The sequence below is a fragment of the Schistocerca americana genome, chromosome X (genome assembly GCF_021461395.2).
Source record: "Schistocerca americana isolate TAMUIC-IGC-003095 chromosome X, iqSchAmer2.1, whole genome shotgun sequence".
NCBI lineage: Eukaryota > Metazoa > Arthropoda > Insecta > Orthoptera > Acrididae > Schistocerca > Schistocerca americana.
Window position 1 is genome coordinate 105,327,402 of NC_060130.1, and position 27,796 is coordinate 105,355,197.

The 27,796-nt window shown below is 43.5% G+C and overlaps 1 protein-coding gene across 1 annotated transcript in view; it reads right to left on the reverse strand.

Annotated features, from left to right (window-relative positions):
• Positions 1-27,796, reverse strand: part of LOC124554672 (structural maintenance of chromosomes protein 4-like) — a 261,721-nt gene that overhangs the window by 119,262 nt on the left and 114,663 nt on the right. The window contains exon 9 of the mRNA XM_047128292.1: positions 8,074-8,195. Within this exon, the coding sequence (XP_046984248.1) occupies positions 8,074-8,195 (122 nt within the window). The remainder of the gene's footprint in view (positions 1-8,073; positions 8,196-27,796) is intronic.

Sequence of the window (27,796 nt, forward strand, 5' to 3'; positions counted from 1 at the left end):
GGATAATGGACATAGGGTGAACAGAAAATGGAGGAACGTGACCAAGGGTGCTGTCAACTCAACGACTGCTCAGAGCTTGCGACCGACAGCATGGAATAGCATTCAGTCGAAGGCAGAAGATCCTGATCCATAGGTTGGTCAGGAGCAGCTCCTGCCACCAACAATCGGCCAGTTGACCGGCCACCAGCAGTGCGCCTCGGCGACACAGAAGACGGCCGAGGGCGATTTCTGCCTGGTGGTGCTGTAGATGGGACACGCCTTGGCGGAGAAGGAGAGGAACTGTGTTTCTTCGTAGCCTTCTTGGAAGTATGATGTTTAGATGAAGGAGGAACCGATGGTTGTGAAGTTGCGGTACGTAAAAACTCTTCACGAGAATGCTCTTTTTTCGAAGACTTGGCGTCTGACTGTTGGGCTCGAGATTTTGCAGAACCCGACGAAGGGTGAGCCATTGAGTGGGCAGGCGAAAGTGGTGAGGTTGAACGGGCGATCTTTGCGCTGGCCGATCTGACGACCGTGGTACTAAAGGTGAGGTCGGAAGTCTGCGTGGCCGCCTCCTTTGTTGGCCGAGGAGAAGCAAGGACAGTGCTGTATTTTCCTTTCTGAGGCACAGTGGGCTGTCTACTGGCGAATAATTTTCGAGCAGCAAAAGTCGACACCTTTTCCTTCACTCTTATTTCCTGGATGAGTTTTTCGTCCTTAAAAACAGGGCAATCTCGAGAGGAAGCAGCGTGGTCACCCATACAGTTGATGCAGCGAGGGGATGGAGGTGGACAAGCACCCTCATGGGCATCCTTGCCACACGTTACACATTTGGCCGGATTGGAACAGGACTGGCTGGTGTGATTGAACCGCTGACATCGATAGCAACGCGTAGGGTTTGGGACATAAGGGCGAACGGAAATTATCTCATAGCCTGCTTTGATTTTTGATGGGAGTTGAACTTTGTCAAATGTCAAGAAGACAGTGCGGGTTGGAATGATGTTCGAGTCAACCCTTCTCATAACCCGATGAACAGCCGTGACGCCCTGGTCAGACAGGTAGTGCTGAATTTCTTCGTCAGACAATCCATCGAGGGAGCGTGTATAAACGACTCCACGCGAGGAATTTAAGGTACGGTGCGGTTCCACCCGGACAGGGAAGGTGTGGAGCAGAGAAGTACGCAGCAATTTTTGAGCCTGGAGGGCACTGTGTGTTTCTAACAACAGGGTGCCATTCCGTAATCTGGAACAAGACTTTACAGGACCCGCAATTGCATCGACACCTTTCTGTATAATGAAAGGGTTGACCGTGGAAAAGTCGTGACCTTCGTCAGACCGAGAAACAACAAGGAACTGTGGCAACAATGGAAGAACCGTCTGTGGCTGAGACTCAGTCAACTTACGTTTGTGAGCAGACATAGTGGAAGGTGAGGAAACCATTGCGGAAGAATCCCCCATGATTACCGGCGTCTCCGATGGCGCGCTCCTCCCTTGTGGGGGCCCTCACCGAGGGCACACCCGCCTTAGGTGATTGTTCACACCTCAGGTCACACCTCCCGACAAACGGATGGAGGGACCAATCGGCACTTTCGGAAGGTATCAGCTCGGGTAATCACCCCTCCCTGGGCCTGGCCGTTACCAGGGGGTACGTACGTGTCCTACCTGTCTACCCGGTGCGGGGAATTACGCGTTACCCCGTCACCGGCTACGCATTGAAGTGCGTGGGTCGGCCTTCAGACACGCACAGGGAGGAAGAAAGAGAGAGGGAAAGGAAAGAAGAGAGGTCTCAAACGCCGCAGCGGAGAAAAGGGTAAAGAGAAGAGGTAAAGAGAAGAGGTAAGGAAAAGAGAAGGACGAAGAAAGATGAAGACATACAAGCAAGGAAGGCGAAGAGTGCGGTACATTTACAAGCGTCCGCAAAGGGAAGGTATGCAGCCCGGAAAGGAAGGAGGGCCACATTAGCTCGGGGTCCCGTGCTCGCTACGCACGTGTCCACAAAAGAGTTGTGGACCCCCTGGGGGGGGGGGGGGGGGGGGGGGGGGGGGGGTGCATGCTCTGTTGCCTGTGTCTATGTGCCTGTGGTTCTGTCAGTGTGATCATGTGATCTATCTGACCCCAGGAATGTGTCAATAAAGTTTCCCCTTCCTGGGACAATGAATTCACGGTGTTCTTATTTCAATTTCCAGGAGTGTACTTCATTTACTAATTCAGCTCAATTTTGGATGGTTGTCAAGATACACATGTGCCTGATCCCAACAAATACTGCCTTTTTTTCATTCAATTGTACATGTTGCACATAATTTGAATCATTCACCGAAGTACGAAGTTTGTGAGCATACCTTTTGGCGTATATTCTTGAGAGGGAGACTGAAGACCTAGTTTAAGCAAGATGGTATAGTTTTCCATATGCTGGTACTAAAAGATAGCAAAAGAATGATGCAGGTAATAGTCACAAAATCAAACCACAGGGGAAATAATGCTTTATGACAAACTTACTCTTCCAATTGATCAGAACCATCATTTGGTTATCTGCCTTAACCCTCCACAGTTCTCTGTCCCCCACTTTCCTCTTCATTCTTTGCTACCCTCCTTGCAGTCTACTGGTGAAATACAGCACATATATTATTCTGCCCTGCCTTCTCTACCCAAGAATAAAACTTTCAACTGCCTCTACTAGAAAGTAATCTCTTCTCAAATCAAGTCCTATCCAGTTTAGCTTCCAATTCTTCATTTTCATCGACTCCTCCATTCTCCACCATATCCACATTTCACAAGCATCAATTCTCCTCCCATCCTACCTTCTCAATGTCCATGTTTTTGCTACATACAAGGACACACTCCATATCAGACATTTCACTAGTTGCATCCTCAGTTCTGTATTCAGACCACTAGCTAACGGTCTTTTCTGCTTTTGAAATGCCTCTTTCATCAGCAGCATCCTGACAGCTCCTGCTCAAAATGCCAATCTTCCCCATTCCAAGTTACCATATACTTGAATCCTGTCATCTGTTCTGTCGTTTCTGGCCCTAATTTACTGTGTATTGTGTATTAAACTGGGGACCTAGAAACGACAGAGGCTTCGTCCTGCCGTAGCCCTCAGTGGTTCACAACTCCACAAGACGCCACACCTCACCGCAGCCCCACACCGAACCCAGGATTATTGTGTGGTTTGGCCCCTAGTGGAAATCAAGGAACATAGCATCAAACCGAGCACCATTGTCTATGGTGCTCTGTATCTTGAGGACAAACAGAAAGAGATTTCTATTTGCAGAACCCATGCTGATTTTTATACAGGAGATTTTTGTTCTCAAAGATCATCACAATGTGTGAGCATAGGAGCAAGTCCATAATTCTACAACAGACTGATTTCAGCACTGTAGGTCTATAATTGTGCAAGTCTGTTCAATTCCCTTTTTGAAAGTGGAAATTATTCCCACTTTCTTCCAATAGCTAGGTAGTTTTCATTGCTCTAGTGACATATGAGAGACTATGGCCAGAAGGGTAGCAAATTGCCTATTTACTGTTGACTGTTTTCATTTTTTTTCTACCAAGCGATCACTTGTCACGACATCCACCAACTTGGAATTTGTGTGACAACTGAAAGGCGGAACTGTAATATGGTCTTCCATTGTGAAAAAAATATCTGAACAGCGAATTCCATATTTTCAACTTCTGTCAATGGTTTCAGTGGAAGTATGGTCTCTGAGTTACTTAATAGATGATTTTGATTCATTTAATGACTTTAGATTAGATCAAAAATTAAAATTTTTAGTCAGACGATTTGATAAAATTTTAATTTGAAGTTCATTAAATGCTTTTTGCATCATAATCCTCAAGCTCACTCTGGCTTCATTCAGCTTCTGTTTGTCTACCAGTATTGGATTTGTCTTAAATCCAAGAGGAAGCTCACTTTTCTTTTGCTGTTACGGAACCTCCATCGGTCTTTTCCATCCCTCTAAACACTACTTGGCACATACTAAATGCAAGGCATATTTTACAATGCTTCTGAGTTTTGCCTATTTGTGTTCTACATCTTTGTCCTTAGAACTGAATATTTGATGATTATTTTGATATGCTCCAATTGTCCCCTGTCACTCTTGCTAGCCTAAAACACTATCCCATCTTTATTAATATTCCTTGTAATGCCTGTAGTCACGAATGCTATCACAGCCCTACGATCACTGATTCCCTCCTTTGTGTTAAGTCATTAGGAAAGTTCAGGCCTGTTAGTTACTCGGCAGTGTAAAGACATTCTACAGATAGATATATAGATACATACATACATATTCTACACACCACTGTATGGTTATGGTGGAGAGCACCATGTACAATTACTGGTCACTTACTTTCCTATTCCTCTTGCAAATAGAGCAAGGGAAAAAATACTATCTATATGCCTTCGTACGAGCTCTTATTTCTCGAATCTTTTAATCATGAAAGGTAGGAGGGCAACAGAAGGATTGTTTCACATTCAGCTGCAAATACCTCTGTTCTGCATTTTCTCAACAGTGTTTCACCAAAAGAACTGTGTCTTTCCCCCAGGGATTGCCATTTCAGTTCATGAAGCACCTCTGTAACACTCGTGCATTGATCGATGTTAAGAAATAAAGCAGCATACCTCTGATTTGCTCCCAAGCCTTCCTTTAATCTGACTGCTGGGGACTGCAAACACTAGAGTACAAGCGGTACTCAAGAATCTGTCTCCAGTGTTCTATACACAGTCTCCTTTGTAGATGAGTTACACTTCCCTAAAACTCTCCAAATAACCCCAGGTCTACTATTAGCCTTCCTTACTACCAACCTTATGTGCCTGTTGCATTTCATATCACTTTGCAATGTTACATCTAAATATTTAATCAACCAGTATCCAGCAACACATCACTAACACTATTCAAACATTACAAGATTGTTTTTCCTACTAACCTGCATTAACTTACATCTTTCTACATTTAGAGCAAGCTGCTATTCATCACAACTAATTGAAATTTGTCCGAAGTCTTCCTGTATCCTTCTACAGTCACTAACAGTACTTTCCTGTATACTACAGTGCCATCAGCGAACAGCTGCAGCTGCAGCTTGATCCTTACCATAGCCATCAAACCCTTCATGTGGGTGGGGGGGGGGGGGGGGGGGGACAAGAATGGTCCTATCACACTTACCTGGAACACTTCTGATACCCTTGTCTCTGATGAACACTCACTGTCGAGGACAATGTATGTTGCCCATACGTGTTGGTTCTTTAACTATGTGCTCATAGTAGTATTTAGACAAGACATACAGAATAATCTCACACAAATCGCTTTCAGTGGCACCAGTTTTAATTGTGACACTCCCATTCTATAGATGACAAGTTGAAGTAGTCCCTATTAGTCATATTTTCCAATTCATCTCTGAAGTGCCCTGAAACCAATTTCTGGCACAAACGATCTAAAACGCATCCTATTACCATTTTTTGACTCGCCGTTGATGCTTACCTTTACACAAGCTATTTCACATACAGGATCTGCAATAACCTGAACAAATAAATATGCTACCATCTATGACATCTAACATACCCTTGGGATATTCTAATCTGAATTTGGGATTTCGTTGCTATTCACTTCCAGTTTCAACCAACTCCGAGTATTATTTGGGCATAATTACCTTTAATTAGCAGTACCAATTCTAGGACCTTACCATGGATGCTGCTACAGTTCAGAAACATTATGGTAATATTTTGTATTTTCAATCTCAGAGGACAAACATTCTGAGAATAATGTGGCATATCTATCTTCGATTTCAGCATGAAAAGTCATCACTGATTGCAAAGAGGGGTTCTTCTACCCTAAAAAAACTCTTCTGCATGGTACAAGTACTCTGCTACCCAAGTAGCCACTTCCCGACCTATTAAGGGGAGCCCTACAATTCTCTACCCGACACTGTAAGTTGAAAAATTTACAACCAGTATCATCACAGAATTGTCTCAGCCTCTGGTTTAGACCTCCCACTGTGTTCCAAAGCAGAGGACCAGAACTAACTTTGGGTAAGATGGTACAAATAGTGAGCTGAGCTAACAACCAGCACGTAATGCTAGAAGCCTTCACTAATTCAGCCAAATGCTGAAAGGAAGCAAGGATGGCCTCAAAACTCATGCAGCAGGCATTGTTCATGCCAATATGAGTCACATTTTGCGGCCAGTTGGATTCAGTGTGTTCAAAACCATCTCTAATTAGATATCCCAACAAGTACACTGAGTGCACATGCATTCTTTTCTGATCTGCTCACTATTGCCCTCAGGGGCTCCGTTGCCTGCCTGATAGAGTTCTCAATGACCAGCACACCCACCTCTGATTATCAAATATTCCTAAGTCTGGACACTGTCCCAACAGATGAGCTGGCTTAACTGCGTTATGAACATTGGGCAGCACCTCTTACTTGCACGTAAGGGATAAGGCAACAACCACGTGGTCTGTTCGCACTTTTGACTACCGTCCCCATATATGTCACGAAACAGGTCTGCCACTCACTCTCAAAGGAGGGAAAACCGTTCAGATGATGTGCAATGGAAGACACAGTAGCACCAGTATTGCCAGGGGATTCTAGCAGCACTGTAAGTGTGTCAGCTTTCGCCACTGGTGCCCCAATGTCACTGCAGCTTAGAGCAGCAGCCTTGCCAACAATGGTCAACACAGCTTCTACCCGTTTCCAGACAGCGGCTAATTCTCCGTACATCCACGCACAACAAACGAAGACCCTCCCCTTTCCTGCTATGTAAAATACCACATATAATCATGAATAAATCTACGAATCTATTAACCAATCAGTACAGGACTAACTGAGAAAGAAGAAACAGACCGCAAAGGTTGCAGACACCAAGTAAATGAAGTGACTAACACTTAAAGCAGCAGAAAACTTGATCACACAGTTAACTCACTCTACATGGGCAATCGAAAATATGGTTCAGATGGCTCTGAGCAATATGGGACTTAACATCTGTGGTCATCAGTCCCCTCAAGCTTGGAACTACTTAAACCTAACTAACCTAAGGACATCACACACATCCATTGCCGAAGCAGGATTCGAACCTGCAACCGTAGCGGTCGTGCGGTTCCAGACTATAGCGCCTAGAACTGCTCGGCCACACCGGCCGGCAATCAAAAATATGCAAACTCTTGTAACAAAATAAATAGAACACGAATAATTGAATAACTACTGTCCACTTCAACTTAAAATTATGGATGAATAATACCGAACTAAAAAACATATACAATCTTTGCACAGAGATGATGATGATGCTGCTGCTGCTGCTGCTGAACTATGCCCAGCTGTAAGAACCGGGCTCTACTGAGAGTGGTATGCCCTTGCCTTTCTCTAACCTGTGAACAGACTGAGCCAGCCAGTTGAAGGGAGCTTCTAGTTTAATTCAGTATTTCCTTATGTTTTTTCTTATATTTGCATCTATATTACAGCAAGCTCCTTCACTGATATGTTACAGTTATGTTCTACATTAAAACGATCTTTCTTTGTTAGCTATTCATAGAAGATATTTGTTTTGTTAAAATCGTGGTGTTTTTCAATATTAGTAACTGCAGCAGCCTTCATTTGTGCACTTTTAGTATTTCCAACATACTTATCTAAAACACAAATGAAATATAAACCTAGGTTTCAACCAATAGTTTCTTTTTTGCAAAGGTGGAGTGATGCTGTTTAATACAGAGATGAGCTAAGCAAGCACCTGCCACAAAAGAATTTTCTTCTTCAAATATCTGTTTGTTACTGCTGTTCAAAAATGTACATCATACGTCATATTTTATATAATAAAGTTACATATGCTCTCATAACTGATGTCCCACTATACCAGTACTACTGTCACACTGAAGGCACCGACTATTAAGATAATTATTTGAGCTATGCATGGAATTTAGTAACTACTGCCAATTCATTCTAGCCACCTCAGGTCTTTTAATTAATTTTCGTGAACAATTGTAGAAACATTTCAACGATCACCAGAAATGTTGCTATGGAGACCACAGAGAAACTAATACAGCTATACCAAGATATGAACAAACAATCCTACTTAGTAACTTAGGATGTCATTACACTGTGAGTTACTTACTCTCTTTTTGCTTGCAATAATTCTTGCGCCTCCTGTAAGGCATTCTTTAATTGCTTCAATTTTTCATTTTCTGTCTTTTCTGGCAGCACATATACATCTAATTCTGATTTTGCTATTTCATACTGTAAAGAAAAAATTAGCATGTTGAATTATTGTTTACAATTAAAAAACACTTTTCCTTGAGTATACATGTTTAAAATACGGGGTGATGAGAAACAGTCTGAAAAGCTTGTAAGGATGTTGCGGGTTAGAATGTGCTGAGGAATAATTGTTAAGAAAAACATTCAATATGATGCACTATTTCCGAGTTAATTTGCATTGAAGTTAGTCAATCATGCCATTGCCTGTGCAAATTCAAGCAGCCTGCCAGAGATGATAACTTAGGATGGTAGTAATGATCGAACCCAAGCCAAAGGCCTAGCAGTCTCATGCACTACCCTCCATGCTATGAGGGGGCTGCTTCAACCTGCATGCCCAATGGCCTGCTTGGCTAACTTCAATGATAATTAGCCGTAAAATGGTTCACTGTTTTTTTCCTTCTTAACAGTAACTTCCCAGTACAACCTACCTTGCAACACCCTTACAAGCTTTCCAGACACTGCCTGACCACCCTGTTTATACACACATTCTTTTAATGATAGCCGATCACTGAAAATTTAAGCTACGGTACTAATTTCCTCTATCAGTGAAAAGGAGTGATTCAGCTAATGATTGAAACCCAGGTGAATCATCAAGGTCTACCTCATTGATAATTTTATGTTATACCTAGAAGGGCACTGCTTGCAATGATGAATCTCTTCATTTACATCGGTATTCACTTGCTTTTTTTTTTTTTTTTTTTTTAAAAAGCAAGTGAATACCGATGTAAACCTGCAAATGCACATGGCCATCTTACATGAACTTGTTTGATTATTGTTTCAGATGTTTTTGGGCCACAGTTGTGAATTTTGATCAGAATTAATTTGAGAGAAAGTCTATTACTATATTACTTCGGTTATTTATTGGGATTAAGATATCATTAATGTAAATCAAAGTAGCAGCTAATGATTGAAACCCAGGTGAATCATCAAGGTCTTCCTCATTGTTAATTTTATGTTATACCTAAAAGGGCACTGCTTGCAATGATGAATCTCTTCATTTAACTGAAAGTTCTAATGAAGAGGCATGTCAATGCCTTACAGATTGTTTTATTCAGAAATACAGAAAGAAAGTCTCGGCACATTCCTTTTCTAAAGCTTCAAAATGTGAAGATAGTCAGTTTGTCTGAAGAAAACTGAAGTGACATTGAGAAACACAAAACGCAGAAAGAGGAAGGGTGGACAGAAATAAAGAAGGAAGACGATAAAAGACTGAAAATAATCAATTGTTGACAATATAATGTAATTGGATAGATAAAAAAAAAAAATCTACTCACTAAGTGGTGTCAGGAGAACACACACACACACACACACACACACACACACACACACACAGAGGTTTAACTTATGCAAGCTTTCGGAGCCAGTGACTACTCCTGGCAGAGCAGCTGAAGGGGAAGGAAGATGGGTGAAAGAAAAAAACTGGAGTGGTTTAGAAGAAGGGGTACTGTTCAGAAAAGTCACACAGAACCCAGGGTGAGGGGAGATTTAACGAACGGGATGAGGAGGAAAGACTGATTCGTCATAAGTCAAGCCTTTTTGTGTGTGTTCTGCCGTCGCTTGAGTAAATTTTTTTATCCATACAATTACACTTTATTGTCGAAGATGATAGAAGGGTGGAGTGAAGGAGCAATACATAAGGACTGTGTGTTTTCTGTGGCGAAGTGCTGGGGAGCATATGTTCTGCTGTTATTGTAAGGTACTACACGAATGATATGCACTTTGGGCTAAATTCCTGGAAGCTGTATCACTTAGTTCATATAAGAAACTTAATCCTCAAAAAGAATGCTTTGGGTGGGCTACAAAGTTCAACAAGGACTCAATGTTCAATGTTTTAAATTACACGAGTCACAGCCAGTCTAATGCAATCCAGTCATGCGACAGGAACATAATGAGGTGACTACTCATACAAGTCGTGCAAGAATTTTAGTTATTCTTATGCAAGATAACAACCATCTCAGAACTCCAAACAACAAATCTTATGAAGTAGACTCCATTCTGCTATTTGTTTTCATGTTGTCAGTGACATTCAGCAACCATTTTGGAACTGGTGTTTACCTAAGAGGGCTGGCTTCACTTTCTGGAAAACCAGATCAGAAATTCTAAGCAACCAGAACATTCAAAATTCTAAGCACACCTGGCAACAACACATTTCATGGAATACCTGGACCATGTTTAGCACAGTCGCAATGTGGCTGCAACCAATTGCCTGTTTCTGCAACTGTGCTGGCAGCAGAGGTGTGGGACATGAATGTATAGAATTTTGGAAAGTGTACAGTAAATATATTTAATAACAGAGGCAACTACATAAAATAATAACCGTTGGTTGCCGGATTTAGGGCCCTTGATGGTGCAGTCATTAGTACATCTTGAAAAGTAATTGCAACTACCCACTCAAGGGACAGAAAATAACGAAAAATAAGTAAAAATTTGAGGAATGATATTAATTTATGAACAAATACATAAATTTTGTGGATTAGACTATAAAAAGACTAAAGGTATCTAAAATAAACTCCTTGGAAGGTTCAGGTAACTCCAACCACCTTAAGAGGCCTTTACATTCACCTTCCTGACAGTTTAAGGATAAGATCTCTTAATATGGAGCACATAAATACAGCCACCTGGAGAGTATATAAAATGTTTTCTGTCAATTTGTCACATTTGTAGGGTGTCAATGCAGGACTCTCACTGTTAAGTCGCCTTTAAAGAGGGAATAACCACTAATTAAAGAACAGCAGCATAAATGGGCTAGATGCAACTACCTTAGTCCATTATGTGACTGGAAGGTCGCATATGGTCCACAGGGTGTATACATGGACAAGGAAAAAAATTTCCAGATTTTTCCCGGATCTCCCAGTTAAAAATACATTTTCTCTCATGTGTAAATACACTTTTTCTGTAGTAAGTGACAGTATACTTTCCATCGGAACTGTAAAACTTATCAATCCTTTGAATGGATATGGTTTTATACAACAGTGTAGAATTTCTCGGTACTTTAGAAAATGAAACTCTGAGGGGGGGGGAGAACACGTATTGGAAAGATATTTGGTGTGCAGCAACATGTATGCTGTTTTCGTATTACGAAAGTATAAATTCGAATTCCACCAACTGGAAAAGCTAATAGTTTAAGTTAATATACTTAATAAGCTACAAGAGAAGCTAAGCTTTCACATATAATGTTGACCTGTTTAGCGCATGTTACACTTTAAGATACATCACACAAATACGCCAGTAACATTTTTAATACCGACATAAATCTCTGATCTTCTGGGCTCTAAATTCTTCTAAATGTCTCATCATCAAAAAGTTTATTTTTAAATGAGACCAAAGGCTCTGTGATTTAAGACATTCACCGTATGTTCTGTCACATAGTTCACCTTGCATAAAAGAAAATTTACTTTGAAAGTAAGGCTTTTCAAACCACAATTCGCAATATTTTTCTGCGACCTGTTAGACAGATTCTTTTCAGTAGTTGCCAGACAGCGCCAGATAAGAAGCGTCGCCATGCTTGCACAGCTACGGTAACGTAGGAAGCCCATATGTTCGTACATGTAAAACATTAAAAGATCTTTCTTACATTATGTCATAAAAGAAACATGACATCAGAGGATACTCGAAGAGCATTGGAATTTCGTGAACCATAGTAAAATGCATAGTTCACCTTAAAGCGCACATTCGTATGTCCGGATTCCCAACGACGTAGGCCTCAACCTGATATTAAGCTTCTCGGTGTGGTTTTCAGGACGTAGATTTTCTTGCAGTACCAGTACTGTATTATCTCATGTTTGGTTCTTTATTATGGCACAATGCCATATGTGCTAGAAGATAAAAATGTGCACTTGAAATGCAGCAAAGAGTTGAAACTAGCCAATAGTGTGGAATTAAATACTTCGTTTCAAATAAATTAACTGCCTCAGCAGGAAAGCTTAAATAAAAGCCAAATTTCTTTAGCAAACTGACAAAAATAACTTCATTGTTCTGCAAGGCAATTAATGCTTGACTGTCAGGAAGGTGGAAACATCTGCAACTAATAACACATTCAAATAATTATGGAAGGCTAAAATGTATTTTAATTCACTTGATAGCTCCCAGCCACAGAAATTAGTCTTGTTTTATTTGACGTGAGAGCAGTAAACGAAGAGGAAACAAAAATCACTAAATGTAAACACGAGTCACGGGAAAACTACCCCCCCCCCCCCCCCCCCCCCCGCACCTTAACAGACTGCTCTGCGCATCATAGCGTAAAAAAAAAAAAAAAAAAAAAAAAAAAAAAAAAAAAAAAAAAAAAAAAAAAAAAAAAAAAAAAAAAAAACACCCACATTTCAAAAATAAGTTCATTTTGTAGTGCACATCTTTCTGAGGAGTCATACATAAAACATATAACTTCAAGGAAATTTAAGACATGTTATTTGGCCTTAAGTGTGCCGAAGTGTAGTGCCACGCCTCTTCAAACAACTTTCTTATACAGCATGGCACCGTATTTCACTCTGTGGAACTCAAACGTGTATATTTCGTAATGGATGTCATCAAACTATTTCAGGACAGTGGAAATTAAAATGCCATTTAGTGCCTCCCCACCTCCCAGTTGGCCGGTCTGACATCCTGCCCCTCTTCAAAATAAAAATCGCAATTAATACTGGATGGGATTATTTGTAACCGGGCGATCAAGAACTCTTCATAAAATCTCTACTCTTTATTGCCTATTAGCTACTAACCTGCTTTCTGTGTGACATAAAATTAAATATAGGCTCCAGTAAAGGCAAAGAGACAGGCAAGATAGAAAAATCGCTAGGACCTAAGGATTGAAGAAATGTGTACTATCTTATCTTGCTACAGCTTTACATGGCGTGATTTCCTTTCTGCGAAAGAACTATTATCTCAAAGTACGTCAAACATTTTGCAACATGAAAAATCGAAATGTTGTCGTCTAATACTGAAAAAGCTGTTAATACAAATAGTACCCAAGACTTGTGTGGTTTCTCGATATGATTACGTCTATTTTGTCACTGTGTGCTGGATAAAACAAAATGGTCCTTTCTAATATTGCAGAAATTTTAACACACACCAAATAAGCAAGACTGTTTTGGCAATAATTATCATTTTTGTAGTACAACAATATAAGTCTCGAAGTACTAATACAAAATACCTACTTGGCCCACTACAATCAAAAAGCTCTATGTTAGGAATAGTTTCAAATTTCATTCATATACTCTGGCTTCTCATGCACAAGACCATAAAGTGGTAGAATAAAATTTTTGTGTAGATTTGGAATAGTCATATACTTCTATAATTTGTGTGATGTCTCCGTTTCTTCTCCTTCCTCGGTAACACTAATTCTGTAACTATTTCTACCACTGTCAAAACCCATTCTCCAGTTACCTTTACTAATCTGGCCACAATCACCAGTTTAGTTACTCAGTGATTATTCTCCAGTTAGGCGTTATTACATGTTCGTACAATGCATTTTCCGTGCTTCTCCCAGACTGGAACTTATGCAGCTGCTAGCTGGGAACTACAACTGGCCCTGCCTAGTGTAGCGATCTGGTCAAAAATTTTCTGTCAGAATTCCATTTTCTTGGACACTACGTAAAGATAATAATCCTTCTTACCTGTAATTCCTTTTTTTTTTTGTGGTTTTAGGGCGCAAAACGTCTATGGCCATTAGCGCCCAGCCCGTGACGTAGGAAACAGGAAAAAAACGAAATTTAAAACCAGCAGCAATGGGAACAAAGTCATAAAAATTGAGAAACTAAAGGCAGAAGGAATGCTTAAAAATCCACTATAGAAAGGAGTTGGTTGTCCCCAAAAAAGCTTCAAATGACTGACATCATTTCACTGTCACTAATAAACTGGAGAACGCGGTCGGCTGAGCGCGTGTCATCTGCTAAAATCGACGATAGATCAGGCGATAGCTGTAGACGGGAGCATAACGGATTAAAATACGGGCATTCAATTAAAAGGTGTCTGACCGTCCACAGCTGAGAGCAGTGGGGACAGAGTGGGGGAGGATCACCGCTTAAAAGATGTCGATGGCTAAAACGACAGTGCCCTATCCGGAGTCTAGCTAAAATTACCTCCTCCCGACGACGCGTTCGGAAGGAAGAGGTCCAAGCGCAAGGAAGGGCTTTCACTTCCCGCAATTTATTATGGAGAAGTGTTGACCAATGCGCATGCCATAAATGAGCAACTTGGCGACATAAACTGCTCCGTAGATCGGTAATGGGAAGCGACTGAATAGCTGGCCGAGGAAGAGAGGCTGCAGCCTTGGCCGCTATATCGGCCGCCTCATTCCCACAGATACCTGCGTGTCCCGGGAGCCAGAGGAATGTCACCGAGACGCCCCCCAGGTGGAGCAAGCGCAGACAGTCCTGAATCCGGTGGACCAGAGGGTGCACAGGGTAAAGAGCTTGGAGACTTAGGAGAGAGCTGAGAGAATCTGAGCAGATTACGTACTGTATCCGCTGATGGCGGCGGATGTAGTGGACAGCCTGGAGAACAGCGTAAAGCTCCGCAGTATAAACCGAACACTGGTCGAGAAGCCGAAAGTGATTTGGGGTGTCGCCAACAATATAGGCACTCCCTACACCTAACGATGTTTTCGAGCCCTCGGTGTAAAGAAATGTGGCGTCCGTCATTTGTGCACATAGAGCAGCAAATGCCCGACGATAAACAAGTGTAGGGGTACCATCCTTGGGAAATTGACATAGGTCTCGGAGCAAGTCGATCCGGGGACGGAGCCAAGGCGGTGCTGTACCCCAAGTTGTCAAGAAGGTTTTAGGAAAGCGGAAGGAAAGAGAATGGAGCAGTTGACGGAAGCGGACTCCCGGGGGTAGTAGGGAGGAGGAGCGGCCTGCATACCCTACATCAAAGGAGGCGTCGAAAAAAAGGTCATGGGCTGGATTAGCAGGCATGGAAGACAGATGGCTAGCATAACGACTCAGAAGGACTGCCCGCCGATTGGACAGCGGAGGTTCAGCAGTCTCAGCATAAAGGCTTTCCACAGGGCTGGTGTAAAAAGCTCCAGACACTAAACGTAATCCACGGTGGCGGATAGAGTCGAGACGCCGAAGAATAGACGGCCGAGCAGAGGAGTAGACTATGCTTCCATAATCCAATTTCGAGCGCACTAAGGCGCGATAGAGGCGGAGAAGGACCACTCGGTCCGCTCCCCAGGAGGTACCATTCAGGACACGGAGGGTGTTAAGGGAACGCAGACAGCGAGCCGTAAGATAGGAAACGTGGGAGGACCAGCACAGTTTTCTGTCAAACATAAGACCCAAGAATTTAGCGACGTCGGAAAACGGAAGGTTGACAGGACCTAGATGTACGGAGGGCGGAAGAAACTCCTTACGTCGCCAAAAATTAACACAAACGGTCTTACTGGGTGAGAAACGGAAGCCGGTTTCGATGCTCCACGAGTGGAGGCGATCGAGACATCCTTGAAGACGTCTTTCAAGCAGGCTGGTCCGTTGAGAGCTGTAGTAGATCGCAAAATCGTCCACGAAGAGGGAGCCCGAGACATCAGGAAGGAGACAATCCATAATTGGATTAATGGCGATGGCAAACAGTACAACACTCAGCACGGAGCCCTGCGGTACCCCGTTTTCTTGGGAGAAAGTACGGGAGAGAGTAGTGTTCACCCGCACCCTAAATGTGCGCTCTGCCATAAATTCGCGAAGAAAAAGGGGCAGCCGGCACCGAAAGCCCCAAGAGAACAGTGTGCGGAGGATGCCTGTCCTCCAACAGGTATCGTATGCTCTCTCCAGATCAAAAAATATTGCTATCGTTTGGCGTTTCCGGAGAAAATTGTTCATGATATAAGTGGAGAGAGCAACAAGATGGTCAACTGCAGAACGATGCTGTCGGAATCCGCATTGGGCTGGTGTTAAAAGACTGCGGGATTCCAGCCACCAAGCTAAACGGTAATTCACCATACGCTCCAAAACCTTACAGACACTACTCTTGAGAGAAATGGGGCGATAACTAGAGGGGAGATGTTTGTCCTTTCCAGGTTTCGGAACGGGAACGACAATAGCTTCCCGCCATCGCCTGGGAAAGGTACTGCCGGTCCAAATTCGATTGTAAAGGCGAAGGAGGTAACGCAGACTATGGGTTGATAAATGCAGCAACATTTGGACATGGATACCATCCGGCCCTGGGGCGGAGGAGCGAGAAGAAGAGAGGGCATGTTGGAGTTCCCGCATGGAGAAAACAGTATTGTAGCTTTCGTGATTGTGAGAGGAGAAAGCAAGATGTCGCACTTCCGCTGCACGTTTCTTCGGGAGAAACGCTGGCGGGTAATTTGAAGACCTCAAAATCTCAGCAAAGTGCTGACCCAATGAGTTAGAAATTGCGACAGGGTCCACTAAGGTATCATGCGCGACAGTGAGCCCAGAGACCGAGGAGAAACTAGGCGCGCCTGAGGACCGTCGAAGCCGACTCCAAACTTCCGAGGAGGGAGTGAAGGTGTGAAATGAGCTAATAAAGAATTTCCAGCTTGCCTTCTTGCTATCGCGGATGACGTGACGGAGCTGCTTATATCGGATACAGTTGGCCAAAGTTGGATGGTGACGGAAAATGCGAAGAGCACGTCGCCGCTCACATATTGCGTCACGGCATGCCTCGTTCCACCAAGGAACTGGGGGGCGCCGGGGCAATTCGGAGGTGCGTGGTATTGAACGTTCCACAGCGGTGAGAATAACGTCGGTAACATGTGTGACCTCATCGTCGACGCTGGGAAAGCGACGGTCATCGAATGTCGCTAGAGACGAAAAAAGTGTCCAATCGGGTTGGGCAAACTTCCAGCGTCGCGAGCGCATATATGGCAGTTGAGGCTGCAGTCTAAGAACACATGGAAAGTGGTCACTCGAGTGTGTATCATCAAGGGCGAACCATTCGAAGCGCCGAGCTAGCGGAACAGTACCGACCGCAAGGTCCAAATGAGATAAATTTGTCGTGGAGGCAGACAAAAATGTGGGGACCCCAGTGTTGAGGCAGACTAGATCCGCTTGGTGGAAGACGTCTAGCAATAGGGAGCCACGTGGACAAGGATGCAGAGATCCCCAAAGCGGGTGGTGGGCATTGAAGTCCCCAACCAGCAAATAGGGGGGTGGAAGCTGATCAAGAAGATGAAGGAGATCAGCTCGTGCCATTGGTGTGGACGATTGAATGTATACCGTACAAAGAGAAAACGTGTATCCAGAAAGGGAAAGACGGACGGCGACAGCTTGGAAGGAACTGTTTAAGGGGATTTAGTGATAATGGAGAGTATCGTGGAGCAGAATCATGAGTCCTCCATGGGCTGGAGTGCCTTCAACAGAGGGGAGGTCATATCGGACGGACTGAAAATGAGGGAGAACAAAGCGGTCATGGGGACGCAGCTTTGTTTCCTCAAGACAGAAGATGACCGGCGAGGAGGATCGTAAGAGGATCGACAATTCATCCCGATTGGCTCGAATGCCGCGGATATTCCAGTGGATAATGGACATAGGGTGAACAGAAAATGGAGGAATGTGACCAAGGGTGCTGTCAACTCAACGACTGCTCAGAGCTTGCGACCGACAGCATGGAATAGCATTCAGTCGAAGGCAGAAGATCCTGATCCATAGGTTGGTCAGGAGCAGCTCCTGCCACCAGCGATCGGCCGGTTGACCGGCCACCAGCAGTGCGCCTCGGCGACACAGAAGATGGCCGAGGGCGATTTCCGCCTGGTGGTGCTGTAGATGGGACATGCCTTGGCGGAGAAGGAGAGGAACTGTGTTTCTTCGTAGCCTTCTTGGAAGTATGATGTTTGGATGAAGGAGGAACTGATGGTTGTGAAGTTGCGGTATGTAAAAACTCTTCACGAGAATGCTCTTTTTTCGAAGACTTGGCGTCTGACTTTTGGGCTCGAGATTTAGCAGAACCCGACGAAGGGTGAGCCATTGAGTGGGCAGGCGAAAGTGGTGAGGTTGAACGGGCGATCTTTGCGCTGGCCGATCTGACGACCGTGGTACTAAAGGTGAGGTCGGAAGTCTCCGTGGCCGCCTCCTTTGTTGGCCGAGGAGAAGCAAGGACAGTGCTGTATTCTCCTTTCTGAGGCACGGTGGGCTGTCGACTGGCGAATAATTTTCGAGCAGCAAAAGTCGACACCTTTTCCTTCACTCTTATTTCCTGGATGAGTTTTTCGTCCTTAAAAACAGGGCAATCTCGAGAGGAAGCAGCGTGGTCACCCATACAGTTGATGCAGCGAGGGGATGGAGGTGGACAAGCACCCTCATGGGCATCCTTGCCACACGTAACACATTTGGCCGGATTGGAACAGGACTGGCTGGTGTGATTGAACCGCTGACATCGATAGCAACGCGTAGGGTTTGGGACATAAGGGCGAACGGAAATTATCTCATAGCCTGCTTTGATTTTTGATGGGAGTTGAACTTTGTCAAATGTCAAGAAGACAGTGCGGGTTGGAATGATGTTCGAGTCAACCCTTCTCATAACCCGATGAACAGCCGTGACGCCCTGGTCAGACAGGTAGTGCTGAATTTCTTCGTCAGACAATCCATCGAGGGAGCGTGTATAAACGACTCCACGCGAGGAATTTAAGGTACGGTGCGGTTCCACCCGGACAGGGAAGGTGTGGAGCAGAGAAGTACGCAGCAATTTTTGAGCCTGGAGGGCACTGTGTGTTTCTAACAACAGGGTGCCATTCCGTAATCTGGAACAAGACTTTACAGGACCCGCAATTGCGTCTACACCTTTCTGAATAATGAAAGGGTTGACCGTGGAAAAGTCGTGACCTTCGTCAGACCGAGAAACAACAAGGAACTGTGGCAACAATGGAAGAACCGTCTGTGGCCGAGACTCAGTGAACTTACGTTTGTGAGCAGACATAGTGGAAGGTGAGGAAACCATTGTGGAAGAATCCCCCATGATTACCGGCGTCTCCGATGGCGCGCTCCTCCCTTGTGGGGGCCCTCACCGAGGGCACACCCGCCTTAGGTGATTGTTCACACCTCAGGTCACACCTCCCGACAAACGGACGGAGGGACCAATCGGCACTTTCGGAAGGTATCAGCTCGGGTAATCACCCCTCCCTGGGCCTGGCCGTTACCAGGGGGTACGTATGTGTCCTACCTGTCTACCCGGTGCGGGGAATTACGCGTTACCCCGTCACCGGCTACGCATTGAAGTGCGTGGGTCGGCCTTCAGACACGCACAGGGAGGAAAAAAGAGAAAGGGAAAGGAAAGAAGAGGGGGTCTCAAACGCCGCAGCGGAGAAAAGGGCAAGGAGAAGAGGTAAGGAAAAGAGAAGGACAAAGGAAGGAAGAAGACATACAAGCAAGGAAGGCGAAGAATGCGGTACATTTAGAAGCGTCCGTCTCCGGACGTAGGCACAAACCATACTCCCGGAGGGGGAGAAAGAGAAGGAAAGAGCCAGAGGTGAGGGGGGGAGGCGAAGATGGGGGACGGGGAGGGATGCGGAAAGGGAAAGGAAGGTATGCAGCCCGGAAAGGAAGGAGGGCCACATTAGCTCGGGGTCCCGTGCTCCCTACGCACATGTCCACAAAAGAGTTGTGGACCCCCTGGGGGACCTGTTATTCCTGTTAGTTGTTTATTTCCACTCAGGTAGTCTGATTATGGATTTCACTAGTAATTATGACAACACTGAACATTTGCAAACTGAATCAACCACAAACAAGCAGCAGTTGGCATTCACCGGTTCGGTTTTATTCCGCTCAGCTCATACAGCCCCATCCCGTTTTGTCTGCAGAAAAGTTTATTGCTAGATGCGATGAGGATTCCCCTGGCAGACACATCATGTACACTATGCATGCATTCAAAAATCAACTTACGATCCATTCAGAAATAAACTTGGAATATGTTCACCAATGTTCACAAACCAACAGGGATGTGTTTCAAAATCCTATGAGTAATCGGTACACCGACATGCGCTGGATGCTAGGTGCTCTGTAAAAAGGTTTTTTCCTCAAGAAATTTGCCGCCTCATCCCTTCTCAACTACTCCTCCTCTATGTAGATAATCTAACACTCACTTGCTGTCTTACCTCTGCAACCTTCAGAATTTCAGAGATTGTATTCCAGTCCACCTAGTCAAAAGCTGCCTCTAAGTCTACAAATGCTATAAACATGGGCTTGCCCTTTTTCAGTTTATATTCTAAGCCATAGGACCAGCATGGCCTCAAGTGTTTCTAGGTTCCTCAGGAAATGACACTGATCTTCCCCTAAGTTCAGCTACTACAAGTTTTTCCACTTTTTTGTACATAATTCACTAACAAGGGGAGGCCGCCAATTGTGAAATTCAGATTCGATTCATACTGCGCATAATAAAACCTCATGGCCAGAGGTGTAATGTGGCAAAGCACCAAGATGCACTTCTCAGCCGTTGTCGAGAAAATCGACAATTAAAAGAAACCGTTGCAGTGAAATACTCTCTACGATTAATAATCTTCTACAGTGTCGTGGCGCAGCGGTAAGCGCTCGGGTTCGTAATCCGAAGGTCGCCGGATCGAATCTCGCGTCGTGCAATTTTTTTTTATTCGTTGTTTGTAATTCAAATATAGTATTAATGAATTGCTTATGCATGTTGGTGAAGGCGGATCGCTCTCCAATTGTACCACCTCCATTTTTCCGTTTTTTTTTTTTTTAACAGGGTGTACCAAAGCTCTCCCGTCCGCACTGATTTTCGACAATGTTATAAGTTGCGCTAGGGACCGCATCTACCTTCTTTCGAAGTTGGCAGGCAACTACGCTGTTATGCGGCGGCTCGTTTTGGCCCATTCAACATCTGTCCTTCAAGTGTAAAGAACGAGTAACGGAGATTGTATTTCATACCTGCCACAGCAAATTTGTGTTCGTGGGGTCTATTCTAATTCGAACGTTTGACTTACGCTATACGTATTCGTTTCGGAATATTATTTCTACGTCTTCCGTTAACTATGCGTGGTTAACATTATGAAGACAATTAATAACATTTGTGAAATACAACTTTGTTTGCGGAAAACATAATGATGATTGAAGTCGCCAGTTTTTCCACGACAAACGACTTTCAACAACTTATTATATGCATAATTGTTGCAACTGATTGCCGGGAATTATAAACAACAAATACTAAAAAAAAAAAAAGGTTGCATAGCGCGAGATTCGATCCGGCGACCTTCGGATTACAAACCAGAGCGCTTACCGCTGCGCCACGACGCTGTAGAGAATTATTAATCGTAGAGAGTATTTCACCGCAACGGTTTCTTTTAACTGTCGATTTTCTCGACAACAGCTGAGAAGTGCATCTTGGTGCTTTGCCACATTACACCTCTGGCCATGAGGTTTTATAATGCGCAGTATGAATCGAATCTGAATTTCGCAATTGGCGGCCTCCCCCTGTAAGTATTTTTCAAGCACAAACATGAAACAGACTGTTCAGTGCTATTAACACCTCTCAGCACCTGTCTTCTTTATAATAGGAAGTATTCCATTCTTCTTGACATCTGAGGGTATTCCACCTCTCTTATTTTTTCCAACACATGGAATAATTTTGTCATGAATGGTTCTCGCAATGGCCTTAATAATTCTGATGGAATGTCATCTACTCCAAGTGGTTTTTTTTTTTTTACATTGGTCTTTCAGAGCCTGTCAAATTATTCTCACAGTATCATGTCTTCCATATCATCTTCATTTACTTCCTCTTTTTCTGTAAAACTGTCTTCAAGTTATTTCCTTTACATAGACACTAAATATTCCTTTCATCTTTCAGCCTTCCCATCCTTGCTTAGTATAGGGTTGCCATTTGAGCTGTATTTTCATCAAGGTGCTTCTCTCTTCTTCAAAGGTCTCTCGAATTTCCTATATACTGCATCTGTCTTTCCCACAGCCATGCACACTTCTACAGCCTTGCATTCGATGTCACGCCTTTCCTGATTTGCCATTCGCACTTCCTATTAATCTCATTTTTTAGATAACTGCATCCACTTTTTCATACTCCATTTGCTGTGTTTTTATATTTTCTCCTTTCATCAATTAGTTTGAATATCTCAAGTGTAATTCAATGATTTCTACTGGGCCTTGTCTTCTTTCCTATTTAATCCTCTGTTGCCTTCAGTATTTCACCTCTCAAAGCTATGCTACCACTTATTATGTTCCTTACCATTGTTTTGTTCAATCACTGCCTTAATGCTACCTTTGAAGCTCTGAACAAATTCTGACTCTTTCATTTTACTTGGGGTTAATCATCTTGATTCCTTACCATTCTACAATTTCTTCAGTCTTAATCTGCAATTCACAACCAATTAATTAAATTCTCTCCCCAGGAATGTTTTGCAGTTTAAAATCTGGTTTCAAAATTTCTTATCAATGTAATCTATCTGAAACGACTATCTCCAGGTGTCTACAGTCTTCTTTTAAATGATGTGTGGGTGCACAGTGTCTTGATGGAAGATGACTTTCTTCCTTGCTAAACCTAGCCTTTTTCACATATCTTTTGTTGTAATTTGTCCAGGAGGTGAGCACAGTATTCTACAGTAGTTGTTTGCCCCATGGGGAGATAATCTACAAACAGAATGCTCTTTGCATCCCAGAACACTGATGCCATGACCTTTCCCGTCGAAGCTTGTGGTTATGGCTTGATACCAGTGCCTACCAATTATAATTGGATATTACAGCACTGAGGATGGTCACCAAGTGACCGAAAATCGATTTTGTTGACAATAAAACAACAAAACACAGCCAATGATTATTTTCCTTCCAATTCTATCCACTATTTGGTCGTGGTGCACACAACACGCCATGGAGTCGCCAATCAAGACAAAGATGTAAAAACCATATCTGGAGTACAATTTTTTGGATACTGCACAAGCTTAAAATCACCAAGGCGGCAGTGCATTCCATCCCTGGGTATTTTCATGCCTGACAGATCCACATTCTTGAGGCAGTCAGTTGCACGTATACCAAATGGCTGGGTCGCTTGGGGCAGATTCCTGAACAGTTGTTCAAAGGTGGGTTGGATCACTGTACTAAATGCCAATGACTGGGGTGAGGCTGAGATTTTCAGCACCTGTCGAGCCAAAAGGATACGTTGTCGAATCCAGAGTGGGGGATCACCAGCCTCTGCACACAGACTCTGAACTGGGCTGGTCTGAAAGGCTCCTGTCGATATCCGAATGCCCATATGGTGGACAGCATCTAAAATCCGGAGGTAAGAAGGACGGGCCAATCCATAGACCACGATGCCATAATCTAAGTGGGATCGAACAAATGCCCTATAAAACTGTAGGAGGCGGGACCTGTCAGCTCCCCATGTTTTTCCACCAAGGCATTTCAAAATGTTCAACAACCGAAAGCCCTTTGTTCGTACGTCTACATCTACATACATACTCCGCAATCCACCATACGGTGCATGGCGGAGGGTACCTCGTACCACAACTATCATCATCTCTCCCTGTCCCACTGCCAAACAGAACGAGGGAAAAATGACTGCCTATATGCCTCTGTACGAGCCCTAATCTCTCTTATCTATGTGGTCTTTCCGCGAAATATAAGTTGGCGGCAGTAAAATTGTACTGCACTCAGACTCAAATGCTGGTTCTCTAAATTTCCTCAGCAGCAATTCACGAAAAGAACGCCTCCTTATCTCTAGAGACTCCCACCCGAGTTCCTGAAGCATTTCCGTAACACTTGCGTGATGATCAAACCTACCAGTAACAAATCTAGCAACCCGCCTCTGAATTGCTTCTATGTCCTCCCTCAATCCGACCTGATAGGGAACCCAAACGCTCGAGCAGTACTCAAGAATAGGTCGTATTAGTGTTTTATAAGTGGTCTCCTTTACAGATGACCCACATCTTCCCAAAATTCTACCAATGAACCGAAGACGACTATGCGCCTTCCCCACAGCTCGAGCAGTACTCAAGAATAGGTCGTATTAGTGTTTTATAATTGGTCTCCTTTACAGATGACTCACATCTTCCCAAAATTCTACCAATGAACCGAAGACGACTATGCGCCTTCCCCACAACTGCCATTACCAGGGTGTATACATGGACAAGGAAAAAAAATTCCCGGATTTTTCCCGGATTTCCCGGTTAAAAATACACTTTCTCCCGGGTGAAAATACACTTTTCACGTGTTAAATGACAGTATAACTCTTCCTTGGCACAGTAATACTCATCAATCCTTTGAACGTTTATGGTTTTATATACCGGAGTAGAATTTCCCAGCTAGAAAACTAAACTCAGGGGGGGGAAACATGTTTTGAAATACTTTTGATGTGCAGCAACATGTACGATGCATATTTTCGTATTACGAAGGTACAAATTTGAATTCCACTAAACACCGCATGTTACTTTCCGGAACATTGAAATCGAGATTGTGATGCACTTTTGTAAGACAGTCGTAGCTCATGTCACGTGATCTTGCCAGCTGATAGCAGCTTAGGACACGTGATGTAGTAAGCCAACAGCAAGATCACTCTTCAGTAGTGCGAACACACAAATAAGAAAAGTTAATGGTTTAAATTAATATACATAGCATTCACATATAATATTGGTCTCTAAGATTAATATGCTTGAAGAGAAACTAAGCTTGCACATATAATGTTTATCTTTTTTGCACGTGTTACACTATAAGATACATCACACAAATGTGCCAGTAAGATTTTTAAGGACGACGTAAATGTTTGATCTTCTGGGTTCGAAATTCTCCTAAATGGTCGTCATCAAAGAGTTGATTTTTAAATGAGAGTCAAACGCTTTGTGATTTAAGAAATTCATCGTACATTCTCGCATATAGTTCACCTTGCGTAAAAGGAAATCTGCTTTGAATGTAACGCTTTTCAAACCACCGTTCGCAATATTTTCCCGCGACCTGTTAGAAATAGGTTCGTTTCAGCAGTTGCAAGAGAGCACTAGATAACAAGCGTCACCGCACTTGCGCAGCTACGATGACGCAGGAAGACCATATGTTCGTACGTGTAAAACATTAAAAGATCTTACATATGTCATAAAAGAAACAAGACATCAGACGATACTTTAAGGGTGTCGGAATTTTGTGAACCATACTAAAACGCATAATTCGGCTTAAAATGCACATTCGTATGTAAATTTTCTTGGAGCACCAGTACTGTATTATCTAATGTTTGGCTTTTTATTATGGCATAATGCCATACGTGCACTTGAAATGCAGTGAACAGTTGAAACTAGCCAATAGTGTGAAATTAAACACTTCATTTCAAATAAATTGACTGCCTGAGCAGAAAAGATTAATTTTCAGCCAAACCTCTTTAGCAAACCGGCAAAAATAACTTCATCGCTCTGTAAGGCGATTACTGCTTGACTGTCAGAAAGGTGGAGATAAATCTAAAACTAATGACATATTTAAGCCTTCCATAATTATGTGAACATATTTTAATTCATTTGATAGATGCCGGCCACAAAAATCAGTTTTGTTATCATTTAATGTGAGAGCATTAAACAAAGAGAAAACAACAAGATCACTGAACTGTGTTTAACACAGGTCACGTGGAGACTCCCCACCTCAACTCAGACTGATCTGTGCATCAGTCCCAGATTTACTGTATTTCCGAACCGGAGCAATATTAAGTAGTGGTGCGCAACCACAGCTCTGTAACCAGAAGCGGGAGAACTTATTACTCATGTGCGACTCAACTGCGCATGCTCAAGAGCCCGCCCGCAACAGCTCAAACGAATCTAATTTAAACAAACACTCATCGGAGGCAATTGTTATAAAGCATTGCATAGTCTTCGTAAAGCCTTTGACACACATTGCTGTTGGCAGACGCTTATATGAGCACTGTTTTGTTGTTGTATATGGCCCATTTCCTTTGCTACTTAAGTTTCATTTTCTTTCCTTCATGTTAATTTAGAGTGCAATAATACATCCAAAAAGCACACTGTGTCTTGAAAAGTAAAATACGCTCCCCCATTGTAAGCTGTGGTTGGTTAAAACTCCGACAAGCACGATTAAAATTGACACACACAGTCTTCTCAGGTGAGAACTGAAAACCATTTGTCTCGGCCCAGGTTTCCAGCCTCCTAAAGGTCAGTTGTAGCTGCCTCGCCGTCGCCGTAAGATCAGAGGAAGAGTAGAAGATTGCATAGTCATCCACAAACAAAGAGCATTTGACAGGGCTCCTGACTGCAGAGGAAATGCCATTGATAGCAATGGCAAACAATGTGACACTGAGTACACTTCCCTGGAGCACACCATTCTCCTGAACATAGCAATCAGTCATGTCATCGCCCATGTAATAACGAAAACACCTGTCCTCAAGAAAGGATTGGGTTAGAAGCGGCAGGCATCCATGTAGTTCAGATTCATGAAGTTGGCGAAGGGTGTTGTACCTCGGAGTAGTGTCATATGCTTTTTTGAGGTAAAAAAAAATAAATAAATAAAAAAACTAAATGGTTTCGGCATAAGGATGACTCCTGTATTGCCGTATCCAGTAAAATTAAGTTGTCAAGAGTGGAACAGTAGTGCCTAAAACCACACTGGGAGCAGCTCAGGTAACCTCGTGACTTTAGCTGCCAGACGAGGCGGTGGTTGACCATGCGTTCAAAAGTCAAACCCATGCAACTAGTAAAGGCGACACTCCAATAGATTGCCTCCTTCCAAGTCGTGGGGTACTGTCCATCAAACAAAATCTGATTGAAACAAGAGAGGAGCTGACCATTCGCTTGAGGGCACAGATGACGAAGCATGGTATAATGGATCTCATCAGGTCCTGGAGCAGTGTGTATGGCTGCAGATAAAGCTGATTCCAGATCCTACATGGAGAATGGAAGGTTGTAGACCTCTTCATTATGCGAGGAAAAAATTGAGCTGCCTCATCTCTGCAGTCCGACGGAATATCTGAACAGCAGGAGCTTGTCTGGATGAGTTAGTAACAGTAAACAAGTGTTCAGCTAAAACGTGAGCCATCTCTTCTGGCATGTCCACCAAGACCCCATTATTTGGCAAGGCCATAAGGGGATGTAGACTACCCTTGCCTGAAATCTGTCTTATTGATTCCCAAACGTGCACAGCGGAAGTGGACTGATTAATGGAAGTCGTAAATTCCCTCCAGGAAACCCTCTTCCATTCTTTGATCACCCGCCTTGCATGTGCTCTCGCAGACCTGAAGATTGTCTGTAGTTGAGCACCGTTTGAAGTTCTGAAGAGCTGTCCGTCTGGCCCTGATTGCCAATCGTCATTCCACCAAGGTACAGGCCGTCGTCCGAGGTGGTTACTAGACCTGGGGATGGACTCTGCGGCAGTCCTTTGGATCTCATGAGTGATTTGGGCCACCGCCTCTTGTGCACAATCTTTTCGTTCAAAAATAGCCTGTCGACTGTACTGTAACCAATTTGCCCTTTGTATCATCCACCTACGTGGTCTCCTGCTGGTCACTGTCCTAGGTGGCAGATGAATCCACACTTTGAAGTGGTCACTAGAATGTAAATCTGGAGCCACTTTCCAATGAACTGAATCTGCAATAGCTGAGGAACAAAATCGAAGATCAATAGCTGAAAAAGACCCTGTAGCTGTGGAAAAGTTAGTCATCTGACCCGCGTTCACAAGACAGATATCCTCAGAATGGAT